This window comes from Coturnix japonica, chromosome 8, assembly GCF_001577835.2.
Source record: "Coturnix japonica isolate 7356 chromosome 8, Coturnix japonica 2.1, whole genome shotgun sequence".
NCBI classification, from domain to species: Eukaryota; Metazoa; Chordata; class Aves; order Galliformes; family Phasianidae; genus Coturnix; species Coturnix japonica.
In genome coordinates this window covers 23598397-23616589 of record NC_029523.1, presented here as the reverse complement: position 1 = coordinate 23616589, position 18193 = coordinate 23598397, and the positions used below count along the sequence as shown (strand labels likewise).

The 18193-nt window shown below is 45.4% G+C and overlaps 2 protein-coding genes across 9 annotated transcripts in view; one reads left to right on the top strand and one right to left on the bottom strand.

Moving 5' to 3' along the window:
- Window positions 1-18193, bottom strand: part of FGGY (FGGY carbohydrate kinase domain containing) — a 264828-nt gene that overhangs the window by 226969 nt on the left and 19666 nt on the right. For 2 of the 8 annotated variants that reach the window (XR_001556976.2, XR_001556980.2), the window contains exons 1-3: window positions 9963-10108; window positions 8139-8250; window positions 1719-1790 (exon numbers count right to left, since the gene is read on the bottom strand). The exons of 1 other annotated variant lie outside the window; for it this stretch is intronic. The gene's annotated coding sequence lies outside the window, so the exon portion shown is untranslated. Of the gene's footprint in view, window positions 1-1718; window positions 1791-8138; window positions 8251-9962; window positions 10110-18193 lie in introns of those variants that run through there. 5 more of the 8 variants (XR_001556990.2, XM_015870644.2, XM_015870643.2 and 2 more) reach the window with 5 other exon arrangements.
- JUN (Jun proto-oncogene, AP-1 transcription factor subunit) lies at window positions 14810-16903 on the top strand. The gene has a single exon (XM_015870649.2). The coding sequence runs from the start codon at window positions 15334-15336 to the stop codon at window positions 16276-16278; it is 945 nt and encodes a 314-aa protein (XP_015726135.1). The 5' UTR covers window positions 14810-15333; the 3' UTR covers window positions 16279-16903.

The following is an 18193-nucleotide window of genomic DNA, read 5'->3' as shown; positions in this document are numbered from 1 at the left end:
AGCAAGGTGAGGCAAAGCTTGGCCAGCCACTGGCCACAGGGACCCTCAGCTACAGCCATTCTGCACACTGCAGACCCACTGCTGGCCATGCGGCACCTCCAATAGGCCTTATTAGGAAGGCAAGAAGCTTAATTAATCGTTTTCAGATCTGCAAAGCCAGATGGTTTGTGGGTGAACTGTACGTGATTTTAATGTGACATTTTAAGGCGTTCAAGGCAACATTTTGGAGTGCGTCAGGAGTCTTTTTAACTACCTAAATAAGAGGGCAGATTTTCAGAGGTGATGAGCAACTGGATTTTCTTTAGACTCTAACAGAAGGAGAGGGATACTCACAGCCTCGCACATTCAGCAGATTGTTTAAGCAAGTTTTAGCATCATATACCATTAGGACTCCTTCTTAGTTATCTAAAAATTAATGCTACTGGACAGAAAAGCAAAGAGATTTGGAGTTTATTCATTTTAAATTACATCTCTTTTTATGATGAGTTTTATCTTTCTGGGGAGTAAAATAAAGTAATCCAATTCAGGCCAAATCCATCTATATAGGATATATAGATAAGAGCCCCAACCACAAGTTTGTCCTGTGTTGTTCTTTTTACTTTCCTGCCCAGCTTTCACAAGCAAAAAGAAAAGGCTGTAAGTAAAGTTGGAGCTGCCCACCTAGGAATAATGCAGCATCCCAGTTCAGAGCATGAAATGGCAAACTGGAATTCAAGGAATTACCCGTGTATTTTGCCTTCTTGGTTTCTCAAGGTGAATCTTTGATAACTGCCTGCTTCAACACGCTAAGCAGTGTAATTTTTAACCAAATATCGCATACTTTAACCCAGAGTTACTTGAATGATTTAATAGTTTTTTATCTATGCCACATTTTAAAGCCACAGATGACAAGCACCTGTTGTACATCAAGAACCACTGTCATCATTAGTGCCTTCAGGTAATAGTCTCAGCAGGGAGACCAAAACTTTGCTTTGTCTTGCCACATCCCACTTGCAACATACTGGCAAGAAAACATGGATGAAGTACTAATTACACATGGATAATCACAGGGTACTGGTTTCTAGGATTCTTTATGTGAGGCCCATCAGGAGAAACAAATACACAGACAACAGGAAAAGATACAGTAACCAACCGAAAAACATCCAGATACATAATAAACTTATTCAGTAGGAGCTGAGACATTATGTAGGACATACTCCAATTGCAGATGGGGCTGGGACTACAATTCTACAGCTCTAAATGAGCATTAGGTTAAGGCTACTTTCCTAAAAGGAATGAAAGTTTTGACAGCAGGTTTCATATTGTAAATTCCTCCTTTAAGATGACCTGCTTGCCAGAGCAGTTCAACTGCCTGAAAGGGAGAAAAGCAGGCAAACTATTCCCTTATAATCCACAACAGTGCTATGCTGTGCAGGTACACGAGGCAGAACTGGGAAATATTGGCTCATTAGGTTCAATTAAAAAAAACCACCCACCTCTGAAGGGATTTTAAAAACAACAACTTCCAAAAACAAAACATGCATATGTATATATATAGCACACGCATTTGTTTATGCAGCTGTAATGAGTGATGAAGTCCATTTATGAGCTGAAGTCACAAGATTCTAAGCAGGTCTTTGTTTAATCTCAGTAAGTCATGACATTTCCCTACTACTTCTAATAATGTGATTTGGATCAACAGTTTCAAACTTAGGCACCTGGTTTTTAACAGTGCTTACCCGCTGCACTTCTCATTGGAGTCGCTGGAGTCTGAATAGTCTGCTCCTGGGCCACTACTTCAATTAAGCATCCTAAACACAGATAGAGAAATGTTAAGCTTAAAATAAGCATGCAATGTTTGGATTCAGTACATATTCTGCAGCTCTCAATCAAACTGTGACTCTGCAACCTGCTAAGAGAGCAATCAAAACGAGACCATTAGTGGAATGAATACTTACAGCATCAGCCTTTCTATATCAAATTTTTCTAGATGGAAAAAAAACTATTAAAACTTAAGAACATTTTCTATAGACAATGGTCTCCCTTCCAGAATCTTTGCTATGACTTGAAAGAATATAATGACGAGAAATACAACAGTGCTGCTTTCATTAATGCAGCATTATGTGCTGAGTAACAAAGGTAGGGCAGAGTACACAGGAAAATAAAATATTCGACACTCATAACTATTAAGGTCCTTCCATTTTGGGTGTTTATAAGCCATGCTAGACTCTAGATTACATAGCTGTAATAATATAGGAATCAATATTACTGAGTATAAATCAACATCACATTTTTAGTTTTGCTGTTAAAAAAAATGAACTAAAACAAAAACCACCAGCATTTGCCACCACTGCTTTTGCCATTGCGCCTCTATTTGCTTTCCAAACATATCTGAGGTTTTCTGACTACCAGATTTAGGGTTGCCTAAATGCTAACACAAACAGTGATTCTTCTCAGTCCTTCTTTTAAGAAGGGAAAACAGATTAGAGTCCTGGTCTGGACAAAAATCAACCTATCTAATGTGCAATGTCTGACAGCCTTCAAGGTTTGAACGAAAGTACTGCTGGCTCCACTCACTTCTCTATTCTGTTTCTCACCTTTTACTCTCCAGAGTCCCAAATTAGTTGTGCAAACAGGTAGATTTTACACCACATCATCAAATCAAGATGACAGAAGAATATTAAAAAAATGCAAGGATCTTTCACCTAGAACATTCTGCTCCAAGCAGCCTTGTTTACACTCACAAAAACTCATAAAAATAAAAGTACAAGACAACATCAGCAGCTTGGACTCAAACTTGGGAGTGTTCTAAAAGGCCAAAGCCAAATATGCATAACCAGCAAAGTCAATATAGCACCTAATTGGCACGAAGAGAATATGTTCCTGTACCTTGATTTTTTATTCAATCTCTTTTTGTTTATGTAAGAAAATAATATGTACTGTTGCCAGTATTTTTCTTAATATGAAACCCTAAAATTGACTATCAACATGAGGTAGCCAGGGAAGCACTGGAACTTCTAAGATGTCAGGGAGCTCCTTCTCTGTCATCTTCAGATATAGATTCAGTATGTTTTTTGATACAGATGAGCACTTGGGAAGAGAGATGATATTTGCAGTAGAATAGGACAAGGGTTTTAACTTCCATTTTCTAAGGATGGCTGCATTACTCAAGTGTATGCAAGCCTGGTCATCAAGAATCTGTAATAGTCTTACTGCCATATCATTTTACACATGGGAAAATAAACTCAGATGCGATACTCCTACCAAAATTGGGATTATATTTTATATTCCTCCATTTCCAGTGTTGTGCTCAGTTATTTTCCAATAGGTTTTTGAGATCTGCTATACCAGTCTCCCAGAAAGAAAACAACTGTGACTACTTAAGTCAGAATGTGAACAGAAAAACAAGTAGACAATATTATTTAATATGCCAGTCTACATGAAATAAATCCAGCTGAAAAGCTCTGAAAATGCACATGAAAAATAACTGCGAGAGTCTTAAGTAAACAGTTCCCTTACTGGATTTGCTGTAGCCAACTAAAACCTTTCTTCTCCTTTCCACATTAAAGAAGAGCCCAAAAACCACATTTTGCATATTTCATTAGTTCAAATCTTTTTCTAACCCGGTTCCCAGGGCAGACCAAGTCTAATAAACTTATTCAAATGAATCTAACATTGTTCTAAAATAACAAGTTTTGAACCTGGTGGAGTGCAAACAACAAGGCTATCAATCAATAAGTATCTACTCTTATTCCCAGACCCTGGATGGAATTCTAAACAACTTTAGCCCCTAAGATTCACAATTTATTGAGCCTGAGCTAGCACAATAGCTTTAGTAATCAGTGCTGCCCATCTCATGCTTCTGGCTGCTTTCATCACAGAGAATAATTACACATTTGGAGAAGAAAAACATTTCTGTGACCGTTCAAATAAATCACAGCTGAAAGTTTCTAAAAGGCCAGAAAGCTGGGAGTTATCCTGTTAGAAACAGATTAGTGGGCAGAGGGCAGGTGAGGTGGTCAAAGGTGTATGGAAAGTATAATCTATCAGATTGATAGCACCACTATGTAGATGGCACAATGGTATCTTATCTTCCCAGCCCTGCAACCAAAATAAACCACATACAAGACTTGGAGCCTGATTCTGTTGTCTTTAAGTACACACCCCTTGGGGTGGTGACCCAGGACACACCACACATCTTTTACTTCATGTAAGACAAAATCAAAACAAATATAATCAGTATTTTTCCTTTTCGGACTCTCACAGAGACTCTTTGATGTGTTTCCCCTAATCGTTTTGTCTCCTTAATCACCACACTCGGGGGTTTCTCTGAGATTATTATGGTCTAGGTTTTTACGTAACCTCTTCCATGTGAGCACATTCCCAAGCTCCCAACACAGCAACTGCTGTAACAGTACACAGCAACTCTACACCAAAGAATATCTTGTCCAAATGAAACCAAAAGGGAAATTTAGATGAGTACATTCTGCTTGGGTTGGAATTTTGGCTCAGATACAGGAGTTCGCACTCCTGGTCTTGCAAAAAGCAGCGCTAATGGAGATACTGAAAATGAAAGTATCTCTTCTAATTCAAAACTGAAAATCTGGCCACTTCTGCAACATGCTTTTACGCTCTGGGAAATTTTACTCACCTTTACCCATTCAGGAAGGGGAAATCCTTGATGCTACGACTCAAAGTGGGGGCTGTCACTCACTGTCTAAACACAAGATTGCACCAGCAGTACGATTTAGGATCTGCGGTATAAAACCAGCTCCATTTCTAACCTCTAGCCGGCTACTTGCCAGTTTTTCTTTAGAGCAATTAACATGATTAACATATAATTTCAATTCTCTTTGTCGATACTCTAATTTACATAGGTAATCCTTAAACAGATTACCTCTACCTTTTCAATATTACCTAAGAGGCGCATTGGTGTACTACAGTTCTAAACCTCAACAGGTCCAGTAATAACAAAATGCCTAAACTTAAAATAGGCACTACGCAAAACCTGCATAACTGGATCATGTATAACGTGCCCTGTATGCAGCCACCAGTGGATCGGTGAGGTTCTGGAGTTAATTTCCATTTACCAGCTAGGAGTTACTGACACCGCTGATACTCAGCTCTGTTGCTCTCTGCCATGCTCTACTGAGACACTGCACATGGAGGAAGAGAGAGGTAAGGCAAGAATTGGAAACATCTTTATGTGGAAAGATGCCCTACTAAGAAACTGCTTACTGAACCTGACAGCAAGGGCATAAATAGCATAGGAGTGCTCACATGTACTCCCAGCAAACGGGAGGACAAGGCAGTGACAATCAGAGCTATTACAAGACAAACACAAATTAAAGACGCTGTTTTTAATCTCCAGGATACTCGCATATTTTTGGAGAGCTCCCAGTGTTTGGGGGAGGGCAAAGGATGAGAAAAGGGTATGGGGGAACAGGAGGCTCTCCTGAAACTTTCCTTATAATTTGTATCACCCTTTGTGAGAGGGGAAAAAAGAAAAAGTAAAGCCTAGAAAAAGCAACAGAAAATTTTGCGACTATCAGAAAAGCTTGATAAAACTTTATTAAAGGTAGGTAACTCTTTGCAAAACTTCCCATGAGGCCACAAAAAGCACCCTGGGCACACTTATATAGACAGCTTTGCATATGAAACCCTGTTTGGTTCAAAAAAACAATTGCGTATATTTATTATTGCCATCAGTTGCTCCCTGGTTACTGAGCTGTGAGAAGCAAAAAAAGTGCTCAAAGCTACCACAGATTCAAAAGCACAACTACTATCGTTTATGGGATTTTCTGCATTTCTCCTCCTTACCCTGAGACTTGAACCTGCTGGTGAGTGCTGTCACTTAATATTGCCTTTGTTTGTCTGTTCTGCAGACCACATGGATGGAATCAGCATGGCAGCAAGACAACTGCTACTGTTTACGTAGAATTTCCTTAAAATGAAAGCTTGCTGTCCATTACCACTTCCCAGAAAGGTATATTGCTCTATCACCACCCCTATCAAATTCAAGTGCAGAGACATGTTTACAGTACGTGCGGCGGCTCAGATAGGCCGAGCTGTTGCAATCCTGTTGCAATCCTGCGTAGAAAAGTTAACAGTGGCATGCTGCTCCCACGCCCTCCCCTTTTCAGGCTTTACATTAACTCAGTGACACCCTGCTACGCACAAGGTTTATTTACACAACACAAAGTCTTGAGAGGAGCCTTTGTTTGACTACAATGTTGACAGGCTCATGGAGCTCTACCGCCTATAGCAAAGGTGCACTAAGAACCAACTGCGGACCACTATGAATGAAAGGTTTTGAAAGCAGCTTGATTGAGTTTCCAGATGCAGCACAATTCTCCTTTAGCCAAGAGCTGCTGAGACAGACTAGTGAAGCTCCTGGCTCTCACAGACCAGGGAACTGCACTAACACAGTGGTTCCACAGGGACTTCAATTGAGCACATGCTGGTGACACTCCAAAAAGAAGCAAATTTCTCCTTCCCCAACCATTCAGGCTTTTTGCTGGGATAAGATTTGAACTGGATGTATTTCCCAAAGCACTTCACCCCATGGTTGTGTCAGAGCAAGGGAGGGGACAGCGTGGGAGCAGGAAGAGGGCAGGACTGCCTCTTTTGTCAGCAGTGCGGGCTGGAAGCACTTGTGGAGCTAACAACAGAGTAAATTGTGCTGATTTACATCTGCTCCTTGGTTTTCCTAAAAATTGTTGCTGTGCAATTTAAAACATAGATATATGTAAAAGCATGTAAGAAAGCTCAGGGGCAGATTTGCTGGGCGGAGTGTCCAAGGGGACTGTAAGCCTCACCTTCACAGCAATGCCCCGTCATGCGAGCAGGGAGTGGCTGTTGAACTCACTCTCTTCCCCAAGGGGTGTGTAATGCAGAAGAGCTCCTGTGGTTCATGTGGTATCTTCTTGTCAAAGTTTTGGACTAAGAATCAAAACTCTGTATTCAAAGAAACGCTCTGTGTGATTTTGGGAAGGTGTTGAGAACTGTGCCCCAGCTTCTCCCTTCTGGGAAACTGAAAAGCAATACCTTCTCCTACACAAACTTTTGACATTAACAACTCCAAATCATTGTCACAACCTCTGACAGTGGGGGAAATATATATATATTGACACCTCGTGCCTCCTCTGCTTTCCCCCATCCCTTCCCTTCCCCCCCCCCCACACAAAAAAGTCCATAGCAGCTGCAGGAAGATACTTGGGCAAAATATCAGAGTGACCAGAGAGTGAAAATGGCCTAAATCTCAGTGCCAGTATATGCTCTACACATTCTAAATGCATTACAAGGCTGATGAATTAATATAAATGTCGATAGTTGATATCCTAAAAGCAAACAGGGCCAGCGACAAATATTTCACATCAATAAATTAATCCCAGGTATTCTTCCAGATGAAACTCCATTCCTTATCTGAACCTATTTCCTTATTGTATTTTTAGAAAGAAAAGTAGATCATACTACTTGCACAGCAGTTTTTTTCCCCATAGGAAGGGGATCTTCACGCTTTACTACAACTTCAGTTCTGACCATTTTAAAGGCAAGCAAACCAAGCCAGAGAAATGCCAAAGTGACTTAAGGTCATTCAGCAGGGGGGCAGAAGCAGGGAAGGCTGTGGTTGTATCCCATTTGAGTTTACTCAGTTCTTCTGCTTTTTCTCCACTGGCACACAGAAAATAAAATTACTTCCCATTATACTTGCGAGGTGACATTAAAGAGGTGAATGTATTTTTGCTTCACCTTGTAAATTCTTTTGGTTGCCATGAATTGGATATATATTCCCAACCACTAATGTTACAGGGTTAGGTGGGTGCATTGCAGGCCAAGAACATAAATGTGAAATACACTACTATTCTTATTAATATTAATAAAATCATCCAAGTCTGAAATTGGCTATCATTGAATTGACCTCAGATCTTTGACACAAATGCCTATTTGAAGCACTTGGCAACACGCTGTACGCATCCACACCCAAAGTATCTTTGCCCAGGCTTGCAGATTTGCCAGCCACACATCTTTTCCTACACTGACTGTAAGGAATGCAATGGCTGGAAAACATCAGCACCAAACATGCCTATATAGAATAAGGCTACGTTGTACCATTAGCTCTTACAATACGTGTGCTTAACCTCTCTCATGTGACTCACCTGAGTCCACAGCCTTAGCAGAAGTCTCTGCAAGTACGTGCACATTACAGCTGGTACCCAGAGCTCTAAATGCCATGCAGTCCTTTCTGGAATATCTTTCTAGTTATGTTCCCTGAAAAAAAAAACAAACCAGCTGAATTTCAATTAGCAGCCATCACAGCCCCCAGGCCTTTGCTTTATTGTTGTCCTTTTATCCTCAAAATTTTCCTTGATCTCATGAGCTTGTTTCTAATATATTCCAATATTATGGCTTTTTATATGTTTCATATGTTCTCAACAGACTGTGTAAACAGTCCTGCGAGCTGACCAACGTGTCTGCCAAATGCACTGCCTGCTGTTCATGCAGTATTTCCTCCAGCATATGCGTGAGCTGTGCTCCTGAAGCCACTGTAAATAAGATGAACTCAGGTAAGGATCAATATTACCTGGACAGAATTTTCCATCTCTGCCTCCTGTCTGACATGAGGGAAGTTACAGGTACTGCTGTGTCAGTGACTGCACACGATTTTTTACTGAAGAAAAGAGGCAGTAAGTGCAATTTTCAGCATGTGAAGTGGCCTGATTCTTCTCCTGCAGAAGCCCTGAGAAGCTGCTGTGGACAAGACCAGGACATGTCCACTTCAGGTGGGGACAGGGTTGCCTGCTCCAGTGGGGAGCAGCTATAAAGTCAGTGTGTGATATGTCAGCTGTGCTCAGAGATCGAGCTGCTTATTATTCATCAGATGAGATTGAGGAAGAGTAGTTGTTTGGCAGCATCTCCCCCACAGCTGAAGTCTTTAACTCTGCTTGTGTTTCCAGGTACTGCCCTACCTTTCCTCCTATGTGCCCTTTCCTCCCTGCAGTGTCTGCCTTAGCTGTTTGGCAACCCTAACTGCTCCCTCACCATGACTCCAACTCAAATGACTGTCATCCAGAGGGAATGTTTCCATTTGAATGACATGAGCAGGCACTAGTAAACTTCCCCACAGGCTCTGCCACTATAATCCCTGGGAAGGAGCAACCTGCAGGACCTACTTTCACTGTTCAATGCTTTCTCTGTTTATTGCCACCATAGTCAGAACCAAAAACATCACTCAAATTCACATCGGAGTCCTTACATCTGTCAGCCACCAACCACTGGTGATAGTCAGCAACAGAAACTCGGTGTCCATACAAGCCTGAACTCGTAGGTTAGGGAAGGGGAGCTTGATTTCTCATTGGAAATTCCTATGCTCTGTGGTGCTCTATACAAGGCATTTTTGGTGTCATGCTGACTTGCTTCCTTTCCTTCTCCTGTTGCAAGCACTGCTTTATCCCAGGTTACCAGGAGCCTACTGTTCCAACAGCTGCTAAGGCAGAGTGAGGTGTCAACTTGACAAGATGCCAGATTGCTCATTAATTAAAAAGCCAGGCATTTTTTATCCATTCTCAGGCACTAATAAAAAAATAAAATATTTTACCAACAGCTCCCAATAGTTAAATCTGGTTAAATCTGGTTATTCTGAGGTATTTGGTCACAACTAGCAGACATAAGTCAATGCATTTTGTTGCTCCTGCTTACTTTAATAAAGGTTTATCAAAATACCATAATGCCAGAAAGCTCGTTTCTTTTCTGCACAGTGAAAACGTGCCTTGGTTGTATCTGAAAAAACGCACACTTCTGTTGGGATCTTTGTCCTCAAACACAGTAAATATCTTTTCAAAGGTGCTCATCTGCCTCCCCAGCACTCAGCTTTGCATGCTTCTATTTGTATGTTAATTTTGTTCATACTGTTAGCCCACAGCCCAGCGCTGCCGTCTGCTTCCCATATGCCACATGCCCTCAGTGCCTCCTGCACAGCTCACCTTCCAACTCACTTCACTCTTTGGGCTCCCACTGCAGATCAGCTGCCTTTCTGCCAGCCTCGATCATGTGCTGGGGATTGTTTAAGTGTAAGATCCACAGGATAGGAACTTTGCCCAACTCTCCATTTCTCAGAACACTGGATATGCTGTGGCATAGAAATAATGAATGCAGAGGCATTAACAGTGCGATGCTTTGATTTGTTATGCCCTAAAATTCCAAGGGAAGCAATACCCTGGGGTCTCTTCATCTCTAAATAATGTAACTAGCCAGGTTTTTCATCAAAAATTATGCAAATAGAGCTGTTGAAATAACAAAAAGAAGTTCATTTATCATCTGAAAATGTATTTCTGAGTAACTGCAGTGATAACTCAGTGCCTCCATAAAGCCAACAAGGAATGGGAAAAAAAGTACCTTTAGAGACAATCATATTACATCTTTCACTCACGTTTTGCTTCACATGAAGCATCCAAGGTTTGAAATGCTCCCAACAGTATTCTTAATAAAATGGAAAAACAACAACAAGTGTTTTTAGTGGTTCCTCCCTCACTTCTATACTCTCTCTGTTTACATCCTGCATTGCTGTCCTGCCCCCGAGGTAACCCAACAGGTCTTGCAAAGACTCCTAACTTTGCCCCACCTCCATCATTCACAATCTTGTCTCTGTAACCTACTCATTTTCCTCCATTCCACAAAGTAGTAGTTTCAAAGAAATTCAGAGATTAATTAAAATGATTGGTGGGATGAGTAGGTGAGGGGGACAGGCTAAAGGGCTTGACAAGAAAGATGAAAAGGACTAAACGCATGTAGCTTGGTTAAGCGATGACTAATTGAGGGTGGAGGAGATGGACACGATATTCATTTACAAGTGCTTGTAGTTCCGAGGAACCCTTTTCATGGGCAAATGCTAACTCAGGACCGAGTGCTCTGTCTTGTCTTACAGATCTGGTTTCAGGGTTCTTCACATCAAGCTCAGACACCTCCTGTGTGTTCACAGCTTTCCCTCGGACCCCCAAAGGTGACTATTTGGATTCAGCTCTCAGCCACACGCAGTTCCTGGATCCCCACGAGGCCACGTGAGCCCTGGTGAGGGCAAAGAGCAGAAGGAGCGGCCGTGGGGCCGGAAGCCGGGGGTGGACGATGTGGCGGCTCTGCCACACCTCTTGTACTGCAGGCTGAGGTGGAGTTGAACTGGCCCTGAGAACACACCTTGAGGAACACCTGGGAATTAGTTTTACTTCCACTTACCCCAAGGAAACTCAGCTCACCGTGCCCTCGCACCCCTGGCCTCTTTCACCACGCTCTGATATGAAAATAAAAGAAATACACTTGTTCCTTTTGACCCGGCCAACTCTCCCCTCCCTCAGCAGGGCTGACGTGCTCTATAGCAGCTCATCACAAAGGGAAGCTGAGAAGGTCTGTGGATTCTCAGTCTTACATCATGCGGAGGTGAAGCAGGATTCACGTTGGAAAGCACAAAGGGGTCAAAAGCAAACAAATTCATAAGAATAACACAAGAACTCCTCTAATGTTGATTCTATGACATCTAAGCTTAAAAACCACAAATACCCTGCGTGCAAGCAAGCACTCTCCTTCTGTGAGCACCACTTCCAATATAGAAACAGTAGAAACCTAACATTTCTTCTTTCTAATGATCCAGAAATAAGCTAAAAGCACTTGTGATACAGGCCCGAAACAAACCACTCAACCTATTTATTCCTGGACACCAAATATAATTTAGATGGATGGAGTATGTATAAGAAATTTTAATTTGTCTCTGAAAAGCCATTTAATTATTCAGATGATCTGATTGCCTCAGTCAATCTCGTATTGATCTATTAGAGAACTTTATAAATCAAAACCTGCATTATGCTGGTCAGAGAATCTGTCTTTCACAGCAACAGAGATATGCAGCTAATTTCCAGTCCCTACCCACAGGTTAGTTTATTGGGACATGTAAATGGCCACGGTTTATAAATGGGCCGGTGTTTTCATTCTGCTAAAGGAGCATTTGCTTAAGGACATCGAGAAAGAGGGGAAAGCCCTCAAGTAATAGCTGCTGAACAGAGCAGAGCGCAGCCCCAAGCTCCCAGCCATGGAGGACTGCTGTCACTGCACGCACCAACCAGGCCGTTCCTGCTGAGCAGCGCTCAATGACTCGGGTGGGAGCCCAGCACTGTGTGCTGAGAGCTGAGCTGAGATCCCAGCCCATGGCCAAGCACCCGCTTGGCAGCCATCCCCTGCTGGGATCAGAACGCTGAAATCCCCTCAGAGCAGCAAAGAGCGTCGGGCTTGGGTTTCAGAGCTCTCCTGCTACGCACAACCTTTATGGGCAAGTTGGCTGCCTATTACCAGCCTCGACCAGGTAACCTTTAAGTGAGCAGTAATTAACGTAATGAGTGGACTGATGGGTGTCCCCCATAGCTATGGGCCTCAGTAGCAACACGTCTCTGGCAAACTGGAATGTCTAGTCCTAAACTGCACCTTTGTAAAAGGAAGGAAGTAAAAAAAGAACTAAAATGGGCTGGGGATAAAAAAAGAACAAAGAAATGAAATGACTTGGAATGAATATCTCCAGCCTAATCCAACATTCACTGAGGGCAATGAAAATCCTGCATCCACCCAGGTGGGGTGATGTGGACGGGCTGTAAGGGGCTGCTGACCAGGCCGAGGGGTTAAAGCTACACCGACCTGATATACAGACTGAATGTGGCTTTCTAGGATAAAACAGATGGACGACACTCCGACAAATTAAATATGTCAACAGTTAATTGGAACAACCTTTGTCAGGGTTATTTGTTTATACAGAAAACTGACTAAAGGAAAAGTCTTGTAACGGCTTCCTACGCAACAAAAACCACACGTATAAAAACCTTTAGGTTTAAAAACCATTTTAAAATAAAAACCTCCAGCAAAACGCTTCAAATTCATGTCTTCCCTTTCTCCAGAATTTCTTCTTTGCATAGACAAGCCCTTTACACGTCTCAAAATGGCGTGCTGACACAACACAGCCGGATCATTTACAGACTAAGTGGGAGTGCGGGCACAGCAAGAACACCAGGACGGCCCCAAGCAGACACCCCGTAGTCGCCAAGGCTGGATACCTGAGGCACATAGAAGCAGGGCACACACGCAGAGGTTTTGCCCTGGGATGCTCCCCCAGACAAGTCATTTGCAGCTTTAGGATTTCCAGAGCCAGAGATCGGCTGCACTCAACAGCCCTTGAGAGATTTCTCTCCTGTGACTTCATCTAATCACTTTTAAATCCTTCCTTCTGCACAGCACCCTCTTGCCAAGGTGTTCCACGGCAAACAGCTCTGCAAAGCAATTTCCCTCATTCATTCTGAGCCCTCCATCTGCCAGTTTTGCTCAGTGTACCTCAACTCCTGTGCCAGGAGTCGGGCTGTGGCCTCTATTTATCTTGTGTGTAAAGCTTAGGATGGAGCTAGGAAGCTGCTTCTAACACAGACGACTTTCAGAGGCTTTCCTATACACATGCAGTAACTGCTGCTGGAGCTACAGAGGCAGCTGGAATTACCTGCACACAGGTGCTCATTGCCTACCTGAAGGCTGTGCACACACCTGCAGCAAACACTAAGGCCCACATTTGTGGGCAAACTAATTCACTTGACTGTTAGCACAAACATGCACAGGTATTGGCTGTGTGATTCCAGCACATGGGTGAAGTGGATACACTGAGTGCAGCCAGGTGTGCACAGCAGGGAGGACCGGGAGATGACTCTATAAAAGGAGCAGTAACTTCTATCAGTCAGTGCATCCAGACATTCACTTTTAATTCACAGCTCTTTTTGATTCTGTTTATTACATTGCTCCCTCCCGTACTTTAAGTGCTAATTATGTTATTACATCTAGAAGAAAAAAAATAGCACTTAAGAGTTTTAAAGTGCATTTTCAAACCGAGACTTAAGTTTGTCAGCTTCGTATGTCACACAAAGCGATGGAGCCCAGCAGCGAAGCAGCAGCGGCAGCACTTGTTGCCCCGGGTTCCCGTCCCGTCCATCAGCCGAGCTGCGAGTCCCCGGTAGCTGTGGAGCAGCACAAACCTCCCTCCCCGACCGGATCCCTCCATCTCCAGCCGTTCCCCTTGGCCAAGCTGCGCTCACACACTAATACCAGCACAGCTCTACAACCGGGAGGACAACTTTAGGAAAACCCATCCAGAGCCAGGCTCCTTCCCGGCAGCTTTTTCCCCTCTCATACTTTGGGGAGCTCCCGGCCCTGGGAACAGACACAGCGCTCACCGCAGCGGCTGAAGGCAGGCGGGGCTGAGGGCAGCCGGGCCGCCCGTCCCCGCCCGCCGGGGCTCCCCGGGACGGGAGGAGACGAGGCCGAGCCGCCCCCACCCCAGCGCCGCCCGCCCTGCGCTGTGCCCCCGTGCGGGGCGGGGGCGGCCCCGGCGCTGTGCGCGCCCGCCCCGGCCCTGCCTGGAAGCGGCGGGGGCAGCGAGGCGGGGAAATCACGTGAGGGCTCCCCCGGAGCGCCACCTTCAGGGCCGTACCAACAACGGGACCGGGGGGGGGGAGGAGGCGGCGATGCGGCGGGACTCAACGCGACGTGGAACGGAGGAGCGCGGCCCGGCCCCGCCGCACGCAGCATCTCGGCCCCGAGCGCAGCACAACGCACGGGCTGAGGGCGCGGGGCGGCTCGGGGCGGCATCGCGGTGCCCCGGTACCCGGTAGGGCAGCGGTTGGTTGGTACGAGGCCGTCGAGCCGCCCAACCCCGCTCGGAGCTCGGGCCGCGGTAACCAGATATTCAAAAACAAGACGTCAGCCCACAATGCCCCGCGCCGCCGGCAGCATTACCTCATCCCACAAGGCCCCGCGCCGGCGCTGAGAAGCTTCTAGGGGCGGGGTGTCCATGGCGACCGGCTGCCATGCACCGCGCCGGGCCAGCGCCACGCCTCCCCCGGGACGGGCGGCGGCAGCCAATGGGGAGCGCGCGGGGTGACATCATGGGCTATTTTTAGCGGGCTCCCGGTCGCTGATAAGTGAAGGGCTGCACGGAGCGAGCGGGCTCAGAGCGGGGCGGGCGGCAGCGAGAATCAGCCGCCACAGCGGGCACGGCCGAGCGGAGCGCGGAGCCGGGAGGTACAAGCGGCAACGGCGGCAGGAGCGGCCCGGCCCGGCACAGCGCGGAGAGGCGGCCCGGGGAGCAGCACAGCGCACAGAGTACAGAGTACAGCGTACAGCGCACAGCGCACAGCGTAGGCCCGGCGGGCCCGGCCCGCGCCGGGAGGAGCGGCGTTGTCCCGGCGAGAAGTAAGGAAGGCTCCGGCTTGCTCTTTCCCCCCAAGCCGCTTGGCCGGGAGCGGTGTGGGGCGGCTCCCGGCGCCACTTTTTGGGCTCTGTTCTATGAGTGCAAAGATGGAGCCTACTTTCTACGAGGATGCACTGAACGCCAGCTTCGCGCCGCCGGAGAGCGGCGGTTATGGATATAATAACGCCAAGGTGCTGAAGCAGAGCATGACGCTGAACCTGTCCGACCCGGCCAGCAGCCTGAAGCCGCACCTGCGGAACAAGAACGCCGACATCCTCACCTCCCCCGACGTGGGGCTGCTGAAATTGGCCTCCCCGGAGCTGGAGCGGCTCATCATCCAGTCCAGCAACGGGTTAATCACCACCACGCCGACCCCGACGCAGTTCCTGTGCCCCAAGAACGTTACCGACGAACAAGAGGGGTTTGCCGAAGGCTTCGTGAGAGCGCTGGCGGAACTGCACAACCAGAACACGCTGCCCAGCGTCACCTCGGCCGCGCAACCTGTTAGCGGTGGCATGGCACCTGTGTCCTCCATGGCCGGCGGCGGCAGCTTCAACACGAGTTTGCACAGCGAGCCCCCGGTGTACGCCAACCTCAGCAACTTCAACCCCAACGCGCTCAATTCCGCACCCAACTACAATGCCAACGGCATGGGCTACGCGCCGCAGCATCACATAAACCCCCAGATGCCAGTGCAGCATCCCAGGCTTCAGGCTCTGAAAGAAGAGCCTCAGACTGTACCTGAAATGCCGGGGGAAACCCCTCCCCTGTCCCCTATTGACATGGAGTCGCAGGAGAGAATCAAAGCCGAGAGAAAACGCATGAGAAACAGAATCGCGGCGTCCAAATGCCGGAAAAGGAAGTTGGAAAGGATTGCCAGGTTGGAAGAAAAAGTGAAAACTTTGAAAGCCCAGAACTCAGAGCTGGCATCCACTGCCAACATGCTCAGAGAACAGGTTGCACAGCTTAAGCAGAAGGTCATGAACCATGTCAACAGCGGGTGCCAGCTAATGCTAACACAACAGTTGCAAACGTTTTGAAGAGACTGACTTCAATAGGAACTGTGATGTTGTGGTATAACTAAACGACAAACCAAAAGCGGCGGACGCGTAAAGCTCACGGTAGAAGCTGGGAGGCTGTGAGTCCTGCCTGCGTGCTGCAAAGCACATGTGTGCAAAGACTGGGCAGCCTTCAGCTCGAGTTGGTGAAGCAGCCGGCACCGCTCCGAGGTGCTGATCCTGCTCCCATGAGGCGACAGATCTTCGTTTAACATTGACCAAGACCTGCATGGACCTAACATTCGATGATCATTCAGTATTAAAGGTTAAACTGCAATAGAAACTGTAGATTGCTTCATGTAGTATTCCTTAAGAAACAAACAAACAAACAAAAAGCGGGAGGGAGGTTTGTGGGAGGCTGATAAACAACCAAGAACTGTTGTTCCTGCCTTCAAGTAAATGGTGTATGTACATATCCTTTTTTATTTTATTTTATGAAAGTTGATTAATGTCAATAAACTACTTCATGACTTTGTAAGTTATTTTTATGTTGTTTATTTGGGTACTGCCCAGTATTGTTTGTAAATAAGAGGCTTTTTTTTAGCACTCTGAGTTTACCATTTGTAATAAAGTATAATTTTTTTAATGTTTCTGTTTCTGGAAAAAATCTAGAAGGTTCTATTATATTTAAAAAAAAATAAAATACTTAAAATGCATTTCCTCCTCACACCTTTTTCATTATTATTATTATTATTATTATTGCTAGTATGTGAGTTAGGAAAATGCCCTTAATGCTGGACTCTAAAGGGCAGGGATTATGTGAAACTCGCTCTGTAAGTGCAGGCATGTCCTGGAGAACGTGTGAGGAGGAGACGGGGGGAACCAGATCCTGAGCACTGAGCAAACAGAACTTTTTGAGTTGTCTGGGAGTTCCAGTTCCTAACCTTAACCTGGGAGGTTATTGTGTGTTGTAGTGGCCCTGCTGGGGCGGCTGACTTTGGCTTTAGGCAGGCTCTAGAGATGGTAGAAAGCCGGTGTGTGAAACTGCTTTGCACTTGTATCTGGCTGCTTGTGCTCTTGCATGCTTTTTATTAAGCCAATGCCCTCGAGCAGGATCAGGCAAGGGGCTGTTTGCTTTCCTTTGCAACAAAAGTGCTCTAGACTTCAAAAGTAGAAATATTCACCTTCGTTCCTATGCAGTCTTTCTGCAGTGAAAGGTGATCCTTGTTAATATCTGAAAATGCTGTTGTCAGTGGAAAAAAACTTTTTATCTCTGAAATCCTTTTGGCTGTTACTGCAGGTTCTGAACTCTTTAGCAATAGGAAAACTGGGAAAACAACGTAGCAGGAAGTGAAAAGACATGAGAGCAACTCTCCTGGCACTTCCCGTGTCTTTTTAATGTAATCTTGTTTCTTAGCACAGCAATGTAAACATCTACTTTAGAGACATGCTGCTCAGCTGGTGGGGGGAATGATTTTGATATGATTCTGATAGCACCCTTCTCAACATGTGGCACCCAATTCATTCTCTTCAATAACTGTGTATATGAGGAGAGAGCAGATGTTCTGTTTGATGCCGATGGCCAAACAGCAAGGAGCAGAAACTATTACAGACTAACTAGAGTGCAATAACATCAGTACGTTTGTAGACAGTCCTGATCCATATTTTAAGGGCAAAAAGGTAGAAGTTTCTCTGCAGTGACTGCCATGTGTAAGGTCACATCACAGAATGACAAGAGCAGACCACTAATGTCAGCATAGCGATACTCTGAAACTTCCAACTGATGTGCATCCAAAGATCAGTTCCTCATAGGAAGCACAGAACTTAGCTTTCTTCTGACTTTTTTTTTCCCTGCCCAAATTGTATGGAGTTAATGACACGAAGGGTTGTCCTGATGTGTAAAATGTGATACTGTGGCAGAATCCTACATCGTAATCCAAGCATGGAGGCCGGTGCT

Bases quoted from the DNA above. Each gene is read 5' to 3' on its own strand.
- JUN (XM_015870649.2), top strand. From the start codon at position 15,334: ATGAGTGCAAAGATGGAGCCTACTTTCTACGAGGATGCACTGAACGCC.